The 18186-nt window shown below is 45.4% G+C and overlaps 4 protein-coding genes across 4 annotated transcripts; 1 reads left to right on the top strand and 3 right to left on the bottom strand.

Moving 5' to 3' along the window:
* Window positions 1-273: 273 nt before the first annotated feature.
* On the top strand, window positions 274-2777 carry FOMMEDRAFT_150187 (uncharacterized protein; the record flags this gene model as incomplete). The annotated part of the gene is made up of 2 exons (XM_007261535.1): window positions 274-1533; window positions 1605-2777. The coding sequence occupies 2 exons, from the start codon at window positions 274-276 to the stop codon at window positions 2775-2777; spliced, it is 2433 nt and encodes an 810-aa protein (XP_007261597.1).
* A 257-nt stretch (window positions 2778-3034) lies between these two features.
* On the bottom strand, window positions 3035-5734 carry FOMMEDRAFT_164569 (uncharacterized protein; the record flags this gene model as incomplete). The annotated part of the gene is made up of 5 exons (XM_007261534.1): window positions 5227-5734; window positions 5058-5162; window positions 4095-5005; window positions 3973-4039; window positions 3035-3918 (listed from the first exon to the last, which is right to left on the bottom strand). The coding sequence occupies exons 1-5, from the start codon at window positions 5549-5551 to the stop codon at window positions 3035-3037; spliced, it is 2292 nt and encodes a 763-aa protein (XP_007261596.1). The 5' UTR covers window positions 5552-5734.
* Window positions 5735-6189: 455 nt separating this feature from the next.
* On the bottom strand, window positions 6190-6784 carry FOMMEDRAFT_40180 (uncharacterized protein; the record flags this gene model as incomplete). The annotated part of the gene is made up of 2 exons (XM_007261533.1): window positions 6190-6519; window positions 6608-6784. Coding segments are annotated over 2 exons (507 nt in total), but the record flags the coding sequence as incomplete, so codon positions are not given.
* Window positions 6785-9585: 2801 nt separating this feature from the next.
* On the bottom strand, window positions 9586-13271 carry FOMMEDRAFT_116020 (uncharacterized protein). Its single transcript, XM_007261532.1, has 12 exons — window positions 13189-13271; window positions 13052-13104; window positions 12974-12998; window positions 12864-12915; window positions 12479-12801; window positions 11826-12422; window positions 11760-11769; window positions 11612-11703; window positions 11441-11555; window positions 11044-11268; window positions 10776-10981; window positions 9586-10719 (listed from the first exon to the last, which is right to left on the bottom strand). The coding sequence occupies exons 1-12, from the start codon at window positions 13246-13248 to the stop codon at window positions 9823-9825; spliced, it is 2655 nt and encodes an 884-aa protein (XP_007261594.1). The 5' UTR covers window positions 13249-13271; the 3' UTR covers window positions 9586-9822.
* Between the last annotated feature and the right edge of the window lie 4915 nt (window positions 13272-18186).

The raw sequence follows: 18186 nt of genomic DNA, 5'->3' as shown, positions 1-18186 counted from the left end.
TTCTTAAGGTAAGAAATTGTGAAATGCCCCATGTGAAAACTTTGTCAGTGAACGGTCACGTGTTATTCACGAGTTTTCAGGAATTCAGACGTTGACACATAATCATACTTGCTCTCGCCAGACACCTTGTCCATATCGCGTGGAGACGTAAAATCGTCCTGCACACGTCTTTCTCCTGGATATCTGTGCAACAAACTCACTTTACCATTCTTATTTCCACCGGCGCCCTAAATTGTCCAGTGACCTCAGTCACGACAATCAACCAGTGGCAAAATGCCAATGCAACAGCATCCTTCACATGTATGCCTTGCTACTGTCGATGCACAGCGCATTGCAATTATGAATGCTATTTCGCGTTACTTGGCGCCGCCCATTTTGTCGGATGAGAACTTCGAGCAAACACTTCGTCAAGTGATTCTCGTCATGGTCACCGTTCTTATACTGCTCCTTGGCAACTCAATGGCGAATTACAGCACGTTCATGGTCGTTGCCGAGTGCTTGATGTTCCACTCGATGATGAGCATCATCTTATATTTGAACTGGCCAAATGATAACATATACCTAACCCTAAGACGCTCGGACGTCGGTTTTCCCGTGAAACTCGTCTTGAGCTACTCTTCAACACCCTTACTAGTCGTCGCTCGTATCTTGTTCATTACTGCTGTGAAGTTGGCTCCGACAGGTTTAAGCTTCACTATCACTGTGTTCATTACTACCGCCCACCTGACGACCCTGTTTGTTCTCCGACCACCTCAATTACTGATTATTGCTGTCTACAAACTCTTGCCCTTTACCATTGTACCGGTCATACGGATCTTGAAGACTGCCAGGGGCCTATTCTCATCACTAGCTAGCGGAAGTATGAAACTTTTGGGAATTAGTATAGGAAGGGCCTACGATGTGTTTCAATCGACTAACTCTGCAATTCGAGTCTTGTTGTCTCATGCATATCGAATCACGATCTGCGCTGCACAAGTGTCACCAGCCTTTATCAGAATCTTCTACAACAAGAGCTTCCGAACCGCGGAAATGGCTGCGTCTTCATTTTTACGCAGTCTACTTGCTTGCGCCAGGTGCACAATGTCTATTTTGTCTTGGACAATCTTAGTCGTAGGCTTGACAATTGGATCTCTTGGTAATTATGCAGTTGGCTTGCTGTTTATGACCACGAAATCCGCGAAGTGTCTTGTAGCATGTTGCGATGAACTCCTGAAGAGTTCACGTACTTTCATTGTTAACAGGGCAGACACTCTTCTACTCTTCTCGATTAAAGTGGCAATTCGCATTACAAGGCAGATCATCTCCAGCATACTCTCTTTGTGTGTTATACTCTGGAGACTTTGGAATGTGCTATTCAAACTGCTTACGAATGGTTCACGCAAGCCGACTAAGCCTGACGCGGGACTCCTTCCACCAGCTCCGCCAGAGGAATCAGACCGCTTGACCAAGGTGTTTGGCATAACGTTCGTATCCGTCCTTTCAGTATTGCTTGTGTATCGGATGTCGCTACAGGTTTTACACCACCGCCTAAAGGTGAATATCATCCTTTCCACATATTCTGCTGTATAATCGGCTGACCGCTGTCGTCTTCTGAAACGTATCAGCAAATTCGCGCTTCAGACTGTAACGTAAGGTCACATGTCCACCATCCTACTGAGACCTCTGAGGAACTTGGTTTACTAACGCGTATGAGGATCAACAACGGGCACGATGAACAGTACAGAGACCACCCCTCTCTTCTGGAGTCTCCGGTGTCCGACTCCCACGACCTTGCCCTCGGCACACCTAGCCTGATCCCGGACATGGAAGTCGAATTTGACAAGATATCTAGGGCCGAGGCCCTGCCCTGTGCAATTGATCGCAAAGTAACCGGCATGCAAGAAAATGACACGCTAAGAGCACAAAGTCTACCCGAAGTACGATCAGCAGAGTTGACAACCAAAAATGAAGACGAGTTGCATACCCCAACGGTCATTGGCGATCTAAATACACGCAACAAGACTATCCGTGCGTCGAGTAATTCTAGAAGGGACTTTTGGATTGCCGCTCACTGTGCAGCTGCTGCCGCTCCGAGATTCACTACATGCAAGGGATTCAAGCAGGTGGCCACTGATACTCGCAGAATATACGGAACCCAGATTGCAGAATTCGGAGTTCAGATTCATTCAGTCGAGGAGAGAGTATCGAGGCCTACCATAGGCAGTGATGAAGAGTATAAACATAACCTTGATAGCCATCAGTTCTTTCCAGCACATGCGCATTTCCTAGCCCGAGGACTGGAGGTTGCGCGTCTTCAACTAATGCACGGAGAAGAGGACATCCGAGAGTCGGCACGTGTTGGGGTTGCCGAACAAGCTCGAAATACCTATCTACTGCAACATAGGGGAGGCGCACGACATGTCTATCAAAGGCTCTACGACGGAGACCTCGACCTGATCAGTTTCCTGGATCTTGAACCGAACAAAGTGACAGGTTCTCCTGAATTTCCTTCACCGTTACTTTTGCCACCTTGCTTCGTCCGCGGTGAATTGGAGGCAGAGCTCGATGCTTTGGACCTCATGCAGAAAGCCTCGGAGGATCACTTCGATGGGCAGATGGACCTCTGTGACCGTGATATTAGGTCGGCATCTGGCATGATTCCGTCGCCCTCAGACCATGAGCGGTACACAGTGTCGCTGCCCTGCTCGTTTGAAATGGAAGAGCAGCGTGTTAACGGCATGATTATTCGCCGAGAGTTGGTACGTGAGGGGATGAAGGGCCCGGAGTCGATCGCATGAGTTTAAGGTGTATCTGACGCCTCTTGTTACACTATGGACTTGTTTTGTTTTTGAAAACATTTCAATTATTGTACCTTGTCCAGTATCAATCGATCGTTTTGCAGTTATGGATGTTCTTTTGAGTTTTATTCGGATTGGTCTTTCATTTCGCTCGTTCGCTCATGGTCATATTCGATGCCGTATAATCATTATACAGAATATACACACAAAGCAACAACACGAGAAATAGATAAGTTAGTTTTGTCCATCCTCTACAACTATTGCCTATTCTGATCGGGTCTTCCTGATGATCTTGCCGTTAATTCATCCAATATCCGACCTGTCTCTACGCACTCCTCCGGGTTTACAAATACACGTAATGGGATATGGCTAGGCATAAGTAATCGTGCGCGATAAACACGTTCTTGTAGTTTGTATCGCTTCCGCTCCGCAGGCGGAAGACTAGCGACCTCTGATTCGGAAAGGCTGCCTGGGAATTGGAGCCCGAGGATGCTTGATGCTGGGGATGAGGGTCGGGAGGAGGTAGGGGAAGAGGTGGTGTCGTATGGGGGTCCTGAGTCGAAAAAGGTTGATGGGAGGCTTGTGCTGGGCGCTGGATCGGAAGTCGCGCGTGGAGTGACCCATGGTCGGCGTGGAGCAGGCATAGCAACAGACCAGTAGTCCTCAGCAGAGGTGTCGAGGCTCATAGGTGACTCGGCTTTCCTTCCAACCCCTCCTGTCATTCCGGTCCATGAGATTCTCTTCTTGGTCGGTGTCGTCTCCGCAGAAGGCTGCGTTAAAAACGAGTTCCTCTCTTTCGTCAGAGTTGACGGCGCCATGCCAGACATGCTAGAGGCATATGACCCAGTCCTGGAAGGTGGTGGACACCTCTTGATTTCCTCGCCGGTTGGATCCACAATAGGCTGGGCCTCTGGACCTCTCGCATCACGGATAAATACACCAAGAATCTGACTGTGCCTCTCAGCTGCTAACAGCGAATAGAGTTCAAGGTCCTGTTCTCCCGAATCGCCGACTAGGAAGAAGCGCGATCCACTGAATGCATTTAGGATTTCTAGTATGCCTGTGCGTTTGCGTGTCGCAGGCGTAGAGAGTAGTCCATTGAAAAGGGAACGGCCAGCATATGACCTTAGCTTTACTGAGCCTAAAACAGATGTTAGACTCCCATCAGAGCAAAGAATGAACTATTTCTGGTTACCCCGAGGAAGGTTAGAGACCTTGATGAACTCGTTTATGACAGGGAGAAGCTCAAAAGGACTATTCGACTGCGCGAGAAATGGTTAATAGCCCTTCCAGTATTAAAAGTCGAAGGGAACCTACAACGTAGTGAAACCTAACCCCTCTTGACCACATTTGCGTGTACCAATCGCCCATGCCCGAGATGACTAGCTCTTCCAGATGCTTGACAAACACATTCTGAAAGACCGCTCGTGCGCCGCCCAGAATATTTGATAGTTTAATTGTATCATCGATATCAGAAATCAGACGTATCTGGGTCTGGCTTAGCGTGACCGGGAGAATAGAACGAGTAGTCGGTTCCTGCACGGCGTATGGAGCTGCGGGATGTGATGGCGGAAGTAGCTCTGCACAAACAAAAAGTTCTGCGTCTTCTTCAATACCACCGAATGCTACATGGAGCGCCCCGGGATGGATGCACATACTCTCCCATGGAATACGTAAATTCGCCTCAAATGCACCTTGAGGACCCGTAAGGATATTATGTACGAATATCGGTTCTTGTGACGGATCACTATTATATTTCTCTCCATTGGCGAAGATTGGATCTGAGCGTGGAGGAGAACTGTATATTGACAAACGGAGTGGGCGATTCGGTAATGAACGAGACCAGAACGGCTGTAATCGTGCACTCAAGTTATCATGTAGACGTGCTAAATCCGTCAGGGACGACGCAAACTGACCACTTGCAGTTGCATATGATACACCTGACGAGGACCCGGGGATGATAGGAGGTGGAGTATCATTTCCACTGCTTGGACTTGAATCGGATTCATTGTAACTGTCCGTGTCCGTGTCCAGTTCGGCCTTCTGGAAATGACGCTCCAGAGCGGCGATTTCGGTTTCCTCGGTGATACTCTCCGGAGTAGGTGGAAGCTTAACGGTCTTGAGAAGGTCCTCGGTAGACTTGCTGAGCTTCTGTGTCGTCACTCCGTTTAACGGTGTTTGCCGCCCTGACGCTCCAGAAGACGGAATCTTCGGGAGAGCGGCATATGCTATCACAATTGGCATGAAACACACGTCTTGAGTAGATATGATGCAACGTACCTTTCGCAAGGCGCATGAACGCACGCTGCGAACGAGTTGCAGACTCTGGAGGAACATAGCTAGCCGCAAAGCCAGAAATAAACACTTCAAGAGCAAATTCGGCCGCTACAATCATTTCCAACCGGCAGTTATTGGTATGCGACTTTCTGATGGGGAGGAGAATACTCACCCTCTTTTCCTTCCATGTCCGGGTCATGGTAACGTCTGGCCGCCCACCCAGGGAATAGCGAGACCTTCTCCACGGAGTCATTCGAATTTGAAACTCGGCCGCGTAACTTGTCGCCCGCCCATTCTCTCCAGGATATTTTGCGGTCTTGCGCTTGACCTAGAGGAGTGAGAGAACGAGCATCTGGTGAAGCAGGCGCGCGTCTGTCGAAGAAAGCGCGCATGGCGTCCCTTTGAGCAGGAGGAACAAGGCTCCTCAGCGTTGTGAGTCGCGTTGAGGACTTCGATGCACCAGACTTCCACATGTTGCCCTCGATTCCATTAGACATGAGTTTCAGAAATTAGGGTGGAGACACGGTTGATGAGGGCGATGTGGAGATCCCAATCGTCGCTCTGCCACCGTCGTTCGTATCGGCTAAGAGCAAAGATGCTCAAATCAACAGGGCGAATGAAAGGGCCGTTTGGAACGCGAGCAAAGTAATGTACAATACGGCAATTAAGGGTGAATTGCGATTATATGCGAGGTGGGATATACAGTAGCGGCGCATTGAGCCAGCAACCACTGCCAGATGTGGTGCGAAGGTCAAGTTTGGATGTTTGCTTCCGCGCGCCGGGGTCGCGTCACTGCCATGACAAACAACTACACGGACACGAAATGCGACATACACTATGACAGCGTTCACACAGGGATCCGCATACGATCAAATGCAGATATCCAGTTGCACGGGATTTAATAATATACAGTGAATGAGGACAGCACAGGAATAATGTAGTAAATGACAAGTCAATGTAGGTCTGTGTCCTTGCCAGGCTTGCCTTGCCTGTGCTTCATGTCCGAAAATGCCGCTCAGTTAGAAAGTTCACTTCTTACGTGATATTCGGCTTTCGATCTCGTCTAGGAAGCTCTTGAGTTCCTACGGAAGAAAATACACGTGAGCAAACAGGTTTTAGCATTTGAAAATGTACGTAAATTCACATTATTATTCGGCTCAAAGCCCAGACCCAGCTTAATAGCTTCCCGTGCTTCTTCAAGACGACCCAGCTCCACCAGTGCTTTGGCTTTTCGGAAATGGCCTTTACTCCATGGCCGTTTCAGCTGTATTACGAGTTCCGCATCTACCAGTGCACCGACGTGGTCACCAGCAGCTAAGTACGCAGCGGAGCGGTTACTCAGCACTGTCGAGAGTTCCTCCTTCATTATCGAATTTGGCTCCCAGGGCAAGCGGCCCGCCGCTACGTTCACGGCCATTGTATACATTGACACGGCCTCCTTCACTTTGTTTGCTTTGAATAGTGCCTAAAAGTAAGTTGCCCGAATGTTCAATAATAATAATAATAATTGAATATTGGTTATTGCTAATAAATTAATAAATGAGCGAACGTACATTTCCATCCTCTTTCGTTTTCGTCACAGCCTGCGACCGCTGCTGCTGTACAATTTGCGGAGGCGGAGGACACGCCAAATGCGGGTTCTGTACAAATATCCGCGCCAGCGCATTCGTGCTCGTAAAATCAACTCCGCACGCATCACATTTCTCCAATCCATGCGGAGCGCAGAGTGCCTGTGCATCATTCGGCGGCCCGAGCTTCAAGTCTACGCGTTTGAAGTCCGCTTCAATGAGTGCCTGCATTTTGGGGTCAGGAGGAGGCGGAGCGACATATTGTTGTTGTGGCTGTTGCGGCTGCTGAGCACCAGCTGGGCCAGGTGAATGTGAGTGGGGCGGTTGTCCAGGACCGTGTGTGTGTGACATATTTGTTCGACGTATGCACGATGCTTGTCGAAGTACCTCCTTACAATGCGGATTGAAGCAGAACAGGTCTTGCTGGAATTTGTGTGCGTCGATCGTGAGTCCAAACTTCAAAGTGCAATGACACGTCGACGAGTGCACGTGATAGAGACGCGTCGCGTCAGACTCTGCAATGCACATGAAATAAATGCGTGTAAATTAGGTGTCACGCTCACCTCAATCTGATGGTAACCTTTGCGTTTTTGGCCCATCCAAAAATGGGCTGGGAAGCACCCTTGTTTTATTCGATCATGAATATATCAACTATATGCCTACAAACATTATGTTTTAAGCTGGCAAGATTGCTTGACTGTTTGTTACGAACTTTCATCAATAAAGCAGGACAATTACCATGGCTTCAGCTATAAGTTATAGATAACTGAACTGCACTAGTTGTATTACACACAAATTCACAAACCTGTTGTTTGCGATTGCAATCTAGTACTTTTAGTATGAAAGGACACAGGAAATAATATTATACTGCGGCACACTTCTTTACCTTCTAACATTAATGAGTGAGAAAGCACAGGAAATACGCGGTACTTCTACTGTTGAACAGCCTAGATCGGCTGGAAAGGCCAAGGCAATACAAAAACTTGAGAAATGTGAGTTCTGTCAATACACTCAAACACAAGAATAAGCCTTTCAGGCAGTGCTGACAGGACTGTGATTGTTGGATGTTAGTTCTAAAGGGAAGGAACAAAGGTTATTGTGTAAAGTATGTTGTTCATCATGCTGCTGGAATGAGTGGAGACTGTGCTCAGGGTATGTACATCCGCTGAATCCTCTTATACTGTATTTTGCTAAGAACTAATGCTTATTTGATCCTGCAATAAGTTTCCCTTGGTACTAGCAGGGTAAAGGAAATAAATATTGACAGCATAGACGGCATGATAGAGCAATGGGGCACGAGCAATCTCCTCGGAAAATTCTTCGAAAAGGAGTAGATACAGTCATAAATTGAGCAAATTAACAGAATTTAATTTGTACACTGATCAGTGATGACAACCAAGAATATAATGTGCCAGCCTCCAGGAGGTGTGATGCAGAATGACTCTTAAGGCGAATAAATACTCGCCAATATTAGTGTTTTGCCACAACATACATGATTATTATTCTCCAATTCAAGTTACTTTACCCCGACACTTGTGGGGGGAATTGTGACAGAGCAACGTCCTTGGGAAATTATTTTGAGGGGGAAATTATGAGCAAGTGGTAATTAATCTGTTTGATCAAGAACATGTAATATCACAACGTGCATACAAATACCTCTAGGCACAGAGCCAACAAACAATAGATGATATCCTTCTGTAGATTTCTTTTATATGGCCTATAATAAACATATAGAAATGTGACACCGAAAAATATAGCCGGAATAACTTGAATACGTGTAAGAAAAGAATTGCCCATGCAGAGAAAAGAAAGAACATCATAATCAGAAGAACACACCTCATGCGAGTCATGCCATCATGGCTCATCCTAGCTTGCATCTGGAATTGACTTTGAAGCATGCATTCATACTCATAAAATCAATTCTGCACTCATCACATTCCCCCGGTCTATGAGGAGCGTAGAGTACTTGTGCACCACTCGGCGGTCTTAGCTTCATGTCTATGTATTTGAAGTCTGCATTGATGAGTACCTGCATTTTTGGGTTGGGAGGAGGTTATAGTCGATTGCCAGTGTGGGTCCAATGAGCACATGACGAAAACGCGTCGCAGTCGCGATGCTTTGCAATGCCAATGCATATAGTGAATGTAGTGAAAGTCAGGTGTGAAGCAGTTGTTCAAGGCTTAGCCATATTTGAAAACGCTCCAGATGTGTTTTGCGCAAAGTTACCAGAAAAATCCCTTGTTTGCAGGTACAGCACAGTTCCAATAGCATAAAGAGATCCAGGAAATATTACTACAACTTTGCCCACTTCATTATCTCCTGACACCAATGAGTGAAAAAGCACAAGAAGAAATACACGGTACTTGTACTGTTGAACGGCCTACATCTTCTCGAAAAGCTCAAGCAATCCAGAAACTTGAAACATGTGAGTCCAGTAATGCAACCAAGCTTGAGGACATGCTTTCCAGGCAATACTAATATGGTTGTCTTTTCCCAACATTAGTTCTAAAGGGAAGGAACGAGAATTACTGTGTACAATATGTCGTTCATGAATGTGCCGGAATTAGAGGAGAAGGCTGTGCAAAAGGTTGGTGCATCTCCTCATATATTGCTGGCGACTATTATGTAACTAATTTCGCAATAAGTTTCTCTTGGTAGGGGGAAGGTAAAAGAAATAGGTCTTGACAACATAGATGGCATAATAAGGCGCTGGGATAAAAGCCATCTGCTCGGAAAGTATTTCGAGAGGGAGTAGGTGTAACCATGGATTAAACAATTTAATAACGCTAGATCCCTGCACCGACAATGACCGAGAATATCATATGCTGAGGCGTGAGGGAGAATAACGCTTGAGGCTAATGTGCTTGCTAATGTTACTATTTTGCCACTACATGGTTATTGCTCTGGAGTTGTTTCACGCGGACGCTTGAGGAGAAGCGACGCCCTCGGAAAAACATTTCGATGCGAATCTATTGAGTATAAGGTAGTCGGTCTAATCAAGAACAAGTAATATCACAGGTTACCTACGAATACATCCAAGTACGGAACTAGCAAACAATAGAGACTATATCACTGTAGACTTCTTATATATGGTCCACGGTAGGCATGTAGAAATATGACGCCGCAAAAATACGGTCAGAGTAGATGGAATGCGTGTAAAGAACGAGTCGCCCAAGCAGAGAAAAGGAAGAACACCATAATCAGAAGAACACATCCCATGGTGTCATCCCAGCTTGCATCTGGAATTGACTCTGAGGCATGTTGAGACCGCCATCGGGCATGTTCACGAACGTAGACGGCTCTTGGCCATTAACCCCTCCCATTCCGTTAAATAAGCCGCTAGAGTCTCCCGACGATGCCTGTTGCTGTTGCTGCTGCAACTTCGCAGAATCTTGGCTACTAGCCTCCGGCGTGGTTGCAGTACTCATCTCCGCCCACATAAACGAACTTGGATCCGGCTCACCTGTGAACGCTGCGTTCTGCGCGAAATGCAGGTCCGCACCGGATGACAGATAATTTATCAACAAAGCTTCTTGGTCAGACCATGCTGTCCAGGCGCTCGGCAAGTCGACATTCATCGATGCGCTTCGGGCGTTACCGTCTCCCTCCGGCGTCGGTGGCAACGTCGAATCGTGGGGCGAATTGTGAGCCTGGCTAAGACTATTGCTCCTAGTAAGCAACGTGTCCTGATCCTGAAATTGCCTTTGTATAGGTACAGAATTGGAACGCAGAACGGATGCAGCTGAAACGGCGGAGGATGTCGGCGGAGTTGATGTTTGGGACGCGAGCGTCACTTCCCGTGGCTCGTCTTTCGGTTTCACGATGTTGTTCTTTCCCGCGAAAATCAATAATTCGTCGTCATATTCACCTGGTGCCTTTACGTCCGAAAGACATGCTTGTGAATGAGTTTCTCCCAATGCTCGCGCAGCTTTATGCGCCTTTTCACGGAAGCGAGTTAGTGTGGGTAAACTGCGCTTCGCTCTGTCCGAAAGCTGCGCCGCTTTCTCGAAAAGTCCGACTGCCAGATTTAGTTCGACAAGTGCCGTGCGCACGGTATCCGGATCACGGCCTTTAACAACAATTGAGGCTATAATTACCTATCGTGACAAATAATTAAGCTCCATTCCATCAGAGAAAATAATTAAAGACCAACCGTTGCGGAGAAAGCATGCGACCATAGAGACCAGAACCGGCTTACGAGATTGGGGAACGCGAGATAGTGCTCACGTACCACTTTGATCATGGAAAGCGCCGCTCGATAAGCAGAGAGATAAGAATGGGAGTGCTGGCTCAGCATAGGATCCGCTGGATGCTCAAGTAAAGCCTTCGCAAAGAATCCTCGGTGAATATACATCAGTACTGTAGTTCATACAAGAGCATCAGCGAGAACGTTTAAAATCTGCTTCTGTCGAAAGACGTACATCCATCTCTGCATACAGCTGGAACCAGACGCTGCATAATGAGCAACGGACCGTCGGCTTCCATACTTTCGCCTTCTGCAGGAACCTGCAGATGCGTTGGTATGACAAATTCCGAAATCATGCGGTCTATTTCTAGAATCTGCGCGTATCGTACGGGCTGGACACTGGAAAAGAGATCACTAGCGGCATATAAGATGCGCGACATCTGATGGCGAAGCCTCCAGTCTTTGCATCAGGCCGTGTAGTAATATATGCGCGAAACAAAAATATAACGGTCAGTATAAAAAGCTCTTTTGAAATAAAGAATAGGTAAAATATCAATAATTGAAGATCGAAGATATTGGAGAAGCATAAAAGTCCATTTGAGCCAGACTGGGAAAGGAAACATGAAGCTAACACTCACAGCTGACCTCTTTCCGGCCATCCTTTACCACGTCTTCGGAACCTCTCTCAGGATAACGGCAGTCACAGTATCTAAGAACGAATGATGGAGGTTTTCCGTTAGCTATGTTCTAGGACGAGCGTCAGCATGCTTCAATACCGTGTTCCAAAGCCATCAGCGACTTACATGCCAGCAGTCGCATGTAAATAACTCCCAAAAGACATGTCTCCTTCGGTCGGCATTAGACTCGCAAATGTTCCATTTGGTAACGTCTCTGTCTTTGGGATATATTTTCAGAATCTTCTGTCGTCTGAGAAAGAACAGCTAAACTCACGAAGACCCATCTAAAGTGAAGAAATTTAGAATTACTATCCGCAAAATGAGGAGAAGCAGAACGCACGCTTACACCCATATTCGCGGCGAGCGCGAATAGAGACCCAGCCAAATCAAGAGTGCTATTATGTCCACAATGTGCGTTATATGCTCCCATTAGAGCCACCGTCTGGACAGCAGGTAGCGTCGGAGAGCCGATTACTCGCGTTAAGCTCAATGCAGCAAGTGACATCTGATAATACCGTTCTGCCTCGTCATTGTAAGGTGGGAGAGTCAGATCCGCCAAGGCGCCCGCAGCAAAAATCATCAAGAGTAGGGCGAGTTCATGAATGCAGGTCGCTCCATACTGAGTCTCGCCCTCGGTCATGGTAAGATGCGGTCCACCAAGAGGTCCAGAGCCACGGTAACAACTTGGAAGAAGCTCCTCAACGATCTGCGGTCGTCCAGCAACTCGTAAAATCCACGAAAAATTCTCGAGGTATGCCTCGCATAACGAACTTGCTCGGGTGAACGGTGGCATATGGGCCTCGATTATAGAAAGTATAGTCGCCGCGGATGTATTCGGAGGCATGAATAGCCAGGCGTCAGACCGCCGCGATAACAATTGTGGGAATAACTCCTCGGTGAATGGTTTTGCGCGGCCTTGCTCGCCATCATTTCCAAGCTAGAAGAAGCATGTAAGACGTAATCATATCAAATGTAGCATAGGTATGCGCATACAAGGAACAAACTCTCGCCTCCACCTGAACGGCCAATGAAACGGGAAACGCCCCTTTCGGAAATGCTCATGGTGCCCAATGCTTCAACATAATCACCCTCCGGTTCCCCTTCCGGTGCGGGAGGTGCGGGAGGCACGACGCCGCGCTTGATGGCAAGAAGTTCTTCCCTCAGCAAGGGATGATGAGTGGACGAGTTGGCAGAGTGAGATATTTCCAGAGCGTCTTCGAGTTGCCGTATCCTTTGGCTCATTTCACTCAACTTACGATGGAGTTGAGCGGTGTCCGAGAGCAATGAGCGCGTCTCTTGGTCTGTCCAGGCATGACCTGTGGGGAGTATCATAGTTGAACATATGTGCACACCCAGGGATGCGAATAAATGCACTAACCATTCGGGCACATTGCAGCGCGATTACGGCGAATGCATGACGCACACGGGACCTACGGCCAGACAACCCTGAGCAGCTGCCGCCGACATGTTGATCATGACAATACGTACCTTCCTATCACACCTTAGTTTCAACCTACAAATTTGCATGAGCGCAGAGCATCGATTGTCTTCGAGCGCAGCGCTCACCTCTGGCACTCGATACAAGCAATCTCCCCCCTTGCGCGACGCAGCTCTTGTTCCTGCATTTACAGAGCTAATGTGAGATAAAGTCCGGAACTTGGGATATACAGGAGGAGCACGGTATCTAGTGGCAACATACTGACCCTCTGACGAGTAGCATCGTCGGTGGAGGTACGGCGATGGTTTGCACGGTCGGCGGGCATAAGCAGATAACACGGACGGTGATGGCACTCGGTGGGGAGTAGGTGCAGGTACGGGCGGGGCTATATTTATACACGAATAAGTTATGTGACGTCCTACGCGAAGAGGCGAGTCCCGAGATGACAAAGCTGCAACATGGAAGGGCGACTCGAACGGTCGTTTCGTTTGACTCGCACAGCGCTACCAACCGCCAATCACGGCACTCCCGGCACCAGCTCGTGAGTGGCTTGATCAGCTACATACGATGGACCGACAGGCCGACATGGATTCTCTCTGAAATAGAGGATCCAATCATCAGGCCCAGAAATTGTATAAAATGCATCACGTGCACTGCAGCAGTCTGGACAGTGACTCATCGGCCTATAAACCCATCTGCCCTCACAACGGCAGCCAGGTCTGCCGATCTCCGTCACACGCTAATTAGATTTTCGACACGGAGTGTACCAAACTCTCTCCTCCCTCCGAGATATTCCATGTTTTCTCTGGCATTTCATGCAATAGCATTGCAGAGACTGCCAAGTTCCGACCCAGGTGAAACAGGTGCTCGTAATTACTACCTAAATACTATTGACCTATTCTAACCTCCCGCATTCACCTGAGGGCTTTTAGCCGCGCTTGTCAAATATACGCCTGTGGGTGGTCACCAGATAAAACGAATTAAACGTTGGCAGGAAATTGGCTGTCCGGGCAAATACGGTCTCTGCGAGTAAATCTTAGAGGGAGCGAGCTTTCCCTGATGTGGTACACTATTCTTGGAGTCTCTTCACTCATATGTGCTATCATCGTTGTTCGTCCGACGACTGTCTGATGTATTGCTTCGATGCCGAGATACTGAAACCGCGGATATTCCTGTGGCCTTTCGGAGCACCACTCGGCTCTCCCTATCGTCGGGTTTAGGAAACCGATGCATACGACGATGGAGACGGAAGATCGCAGTTATTTCGGTAGCGGGACTTTATTGACGAGCCCGCTATCTGGCTAATGTCGAACTATGAGAATATTGACTCTAAGAAGGCCGAGGCGATGATTCTATGGCTATTCATTGCCTTAGAAAGGATCTTGGAATAAACCAATACGACTATGCCAACGTTCTGGCAGGAGCCAATACTTATGCAGCGTCCTGTGTTTGGGGTCATCTGTCCTCGACAGCCAATAGCAGTCCAAAGACGTATCTAACCGTTACGACTGTTCCGAGCTTGAAGTATACCTAGTTTCCTACTTTCGGCGTAGGCCGTGTGCATTGTGGCTCACCTTCACTCGGACCTCACCAAACTAAGCAGCCGCTGCTTCTCATTAGCAATTAATTGCACTATAGAATGTGCCAGGCCAGACCACGCGAGAACGTGGCAGGGATCCAGAGGCTTATCGTCATTGATGTTCTTGGCTATAGCTATTTCTGGATCAATCTTCTCAGAAGTCTGGATTGTTGGAAGGTACACCACAAGCAAGAGATTCGAAAATCAAATACGAACATCATTTAATTAACAAGAGAACACCTTGTCTCTCAGCTATATGACATCACCTTGTTACTGTTTCCATCAAATACTCACGGCAATGCACGGAGAAGTGAAATAATTCGCAAAAAAGTACGAAGCGGTATGGAAGAATGTTAACGGGTAATATACTCGAAGACTACCGGCGCAAATAGGGTGGCATGCTGTCGTTTTGTGCCCGAAATGTACCAATTTGTTACGTCTTGAAGGAAGGTGCTTTTCGTTCTGACACGAAGATTTACGGAAGGTCAACCGCGGTACGTTTAAACACGAAGGAATCCATGTGGTTCTCGAAGCAAAAGGAAGGACTGATGGCTATTCATTAACGAGACATTCGTGAAGAACCGCAGGTCTTCCCATTCAGCATATTACAGATACCTGAACCTTCGCAGTTCGTGAGGCAAGAGGGAAGGAAGACATGCGCGAGGGCACCCCGAATCACTTGGATCCGAAGTTCAAACATGAAGTTATGATAGTATTGGTATTGACCATGACCCATTTTGAATTGAACTGCCTTTCGGGGTATGCTTGGCTTCGCTGTATCTTCGCCTCGTCTGTATATCAACAGACAGAGGCAAGTTCAAATAGTTTGAGCACACAGTAAATTGAGTAAATTTCTTAGCTTTGACATGTTATGTAGTGAAGATAGGAGTTCTGAGTGTTATGGTTCTCTGCTCTTGTACCTTCAGTTCTGAGGGTTCTACACCCTTCCATACCAGAACTCAGGACTTCTGTCCCTCAGGAGCACTGTCTATAGACTATATGCATGCTGACTCTTACTACTACCCCTCCTTACTTTATCATTCCATTCCTTTGACCACCCTTTCATTCTTTATTTATTCTATAGTCTCTTACCCTTTGTTCATCCCTTCATTCTTTGTACCTTTATCTTTGACCTTCCTTTCTTTCATTCTTCATAGCTTATCATTCTTAGTAGCTCATACTCTCTGAGTACTCTTATGTAGTTTAGTATATATAAGTATATAAGATCAGACTGGTTCTGTAGTCTTGATCTTGTCTACTCTAGGTAGTCCTGTACTCTTAGGCTTACTCTATATACTCTACTCTTGTCTTACTCTCTCTCTGTCTGTCTGTTCTACAAGTTCTGACTATGTTCTAGTGCTTGTGTTTTATATTTCTGTTGTGTAGGATAGTTGTAGCCTGGGTCCTCTTACTGAGCCCTACTGATCTGGCAGGACAGTAGGGGTGGCAGTTAGTGTAAGAGAGTCTATGTTTATACTATAAAGGAATCAACACTAAACTAAAAAGGGTAATAAATAGAAGAAGGGTGGTAAAAGTTTAAAAGGGTTTAGAAAGTTTAAAATTTAAAAATGTAAAAGGGTTAGGACAAAGAAAAGAGATTGACACAATAGTAAGTACTAATGCCTAAAATGTAGGAGAGTTGTAGAGTAGTAATAGGTAGTCTTAATCTAATGTTAGTAATAGTATAGAGGGGACCTGAATTGTAAGCAGACCTAGCTTAATATGTGTAGACCTCTATCTAAAAGGTTTTTACTAACTATATACTCTCAGCCCTCTTAGAATCTGTTCTAATTGTTTTAGAAGTTGTAACCCATTCTAGAAAGAAAGTGTATATAGTCTACCCTTCAGACTTTAATAGGTAGTACTTTAAGGACTTCTAGTACTAAGTCAAACTATACATAGTTACTACTTTGACTAATCTATTCTTAGATCTTAATTACATTCTATTTGTCCTCTCCTTTATAAAGGAAGGTAATGTGACCACCTAGGCTTAGAACTAGATTGAAGACTATTGAATCAGAAGCCTAATCTGACTTCAGAACAATGAGTTGTATTCAGAATTCATAAGACAACTCTGTACTTCCTTCATTAATCTAAATAAGAAGTATAATGTATAGAACAAGCTTGTATCTCTATAACAGGGTAAATGTTCTACTAATACCTTCTTTCAGGAGTTTAATATCCTGGCCTAGAAGGTAGGATTTACACTTAGGTTTGATAATGTCTTTATTAGAATACTTAAGAAAGCTCTTCACCTAAAACTAGTTAATAAAATTCTTAGAATAATACTAGAACTAATTACTTACACTAAGTAGAAGACACACACTATTTCCTTTGACTAAACTATAACTCAGATACATTAAGTCTGTACAGAATGTCTGTACATACATTTAGCTCTGACAGTTCTGAGCCCTCAGATTGATCCACCTATAATTCACAATCAATCTATTCTAATAAACATTAGAGAAGTCTAAAAGTAAGAAGTATACTTTGTCTGTAGAAAGTCAGAACACTAAATTAAAGACTATCTATAAAAGTAATAGTATATCTGTTAGGTCATTAGAGTAATAATGAGTAACAAGTAGGATTTGTAGTAAGAAGCCTTTTTTACAAATCTGAAAGTTACTTTAGAACTCTTAAACCCTGACTATATACTCTAGGATTTTGTAGAGCCTAATAGTAAATGTAGTACTAAAGGACTATGACTCAGATTTTTTAACAGTCACTTTTGATTTAATAGACACTGTAGGATTAGAAGTAAATAAAGTAAGGAAAGTAGAAAAAGTAGAAAAAGTAAATTAACAAAATTATTTATTAAAAAGAAAAAAGTCAAAAATAAAAGTAAATAGTTCTCTTATTCCTTCTGATTCTTTTGATTCTTCTCTTTGTACTTTATCTGAGTCTAAATTTGTACAATTCAACCTACTACTTTTACATTCTAAGAACTTAGAACATTCAGAACACTACCTAGCCCTATTTACTACTTAGTAGTTTGTCTATAGTATTAAGTAAGGATAGTCTTAACTGAGTTTATAGTTGAGGACATAAGTCTGTCCTTGTTGAAAGAGAGAGGTTAATAAGGAAATGTTAGTACATATACTTACTCTTTTAGACAATAAGACTGTACAAGCTGTGTGTTCCCTTTAGAACAAGTAGTAATTTATTAGAGAACATTCTAGACACTAGTTCTAAGTTCCTGTCCTCTTAGCTTCCTTCTTAGAATCCCTCCAGATCTGAACAATAGTTCTAGTAGATAGTAGATACACTAGTTTGTACATTAATAAGGCCTTTGTGTAGGAACACCACCTCTCTACTTAATGTGTTCTACTTTCAATCCTAGTATACAATATAGATAGAACTCTAAACTAGAATAGTTGGATCATCAAGTTTGTGTTAGTAACAGTATAGAGGGGACCTAAAGGCTCAGCAAGAGGACCCAGGCTACAACTATCCTACACAACAGAAATACAGAATGTAAGTATTAGAACATAGTCAGAACTTGTAGAACAGGCAGAGAGAGAGAGTAAGACAAGAGTAGAGTATATAGAGTGAGCCTAAGAGTACAGGACTACCTAGAGTAGACAAGATCAAGACTACAGAACTAGTCTAATCTTGTATGCCTATATATACTAAACTACACAAGAGTACTTAGAGAGTATGAGCTACTAAGAATGATAAGCTATG

This window comes from Fomitiporia mediterranea (assembly GCF_000271605.1).
Source record: "Fomitiporia mediterranea MF3/22 unplaced genomic scaffold FOMMEscaffold_1, whole genome shotgun sequence".
Lineage (NCBI taxonomy): Eukaryota > Fungi > Basidiomycota > Agaricomycetes > Hymenochaetales > Hymenochaetaceae > Fomitiporia > Fomitiporia mediterranea.
The sequence above is the reverse complement of the archived record's forward strand: the minus strand, read 5'-3'. Positions and strand labels throughout refer to the sequence as shown.

What these genes read in the sequence shown, in the direction of transcription:
- FOMMEDRAFT_116020 (XM_007261532.1), bottom strand. Translation starts at nt 13,248, where the DNA reads ATGCCCGCCGACCGTGCAAACCATCGCCGTACCTCCACCGACGATGCT. An exon ending in GCTTGTATCGAGTGCCAGAG is followed by an intron (nt 12,999 to 13,051) that starts GTGAGCGCTGCG and finishes GCAAATTTGTAG; the next exon opens with GTTGAAACTAAGGTGTGATA. An exon ending in GAGGCGAGAGTTTGTTCCTT is followed by an intron (nt 12,423 to 12,478) that starts GTATGCGCATAC and finishes TGCTTCTTCTAG; the next exon opens with CTTGGAAATGATGGCGAGCA.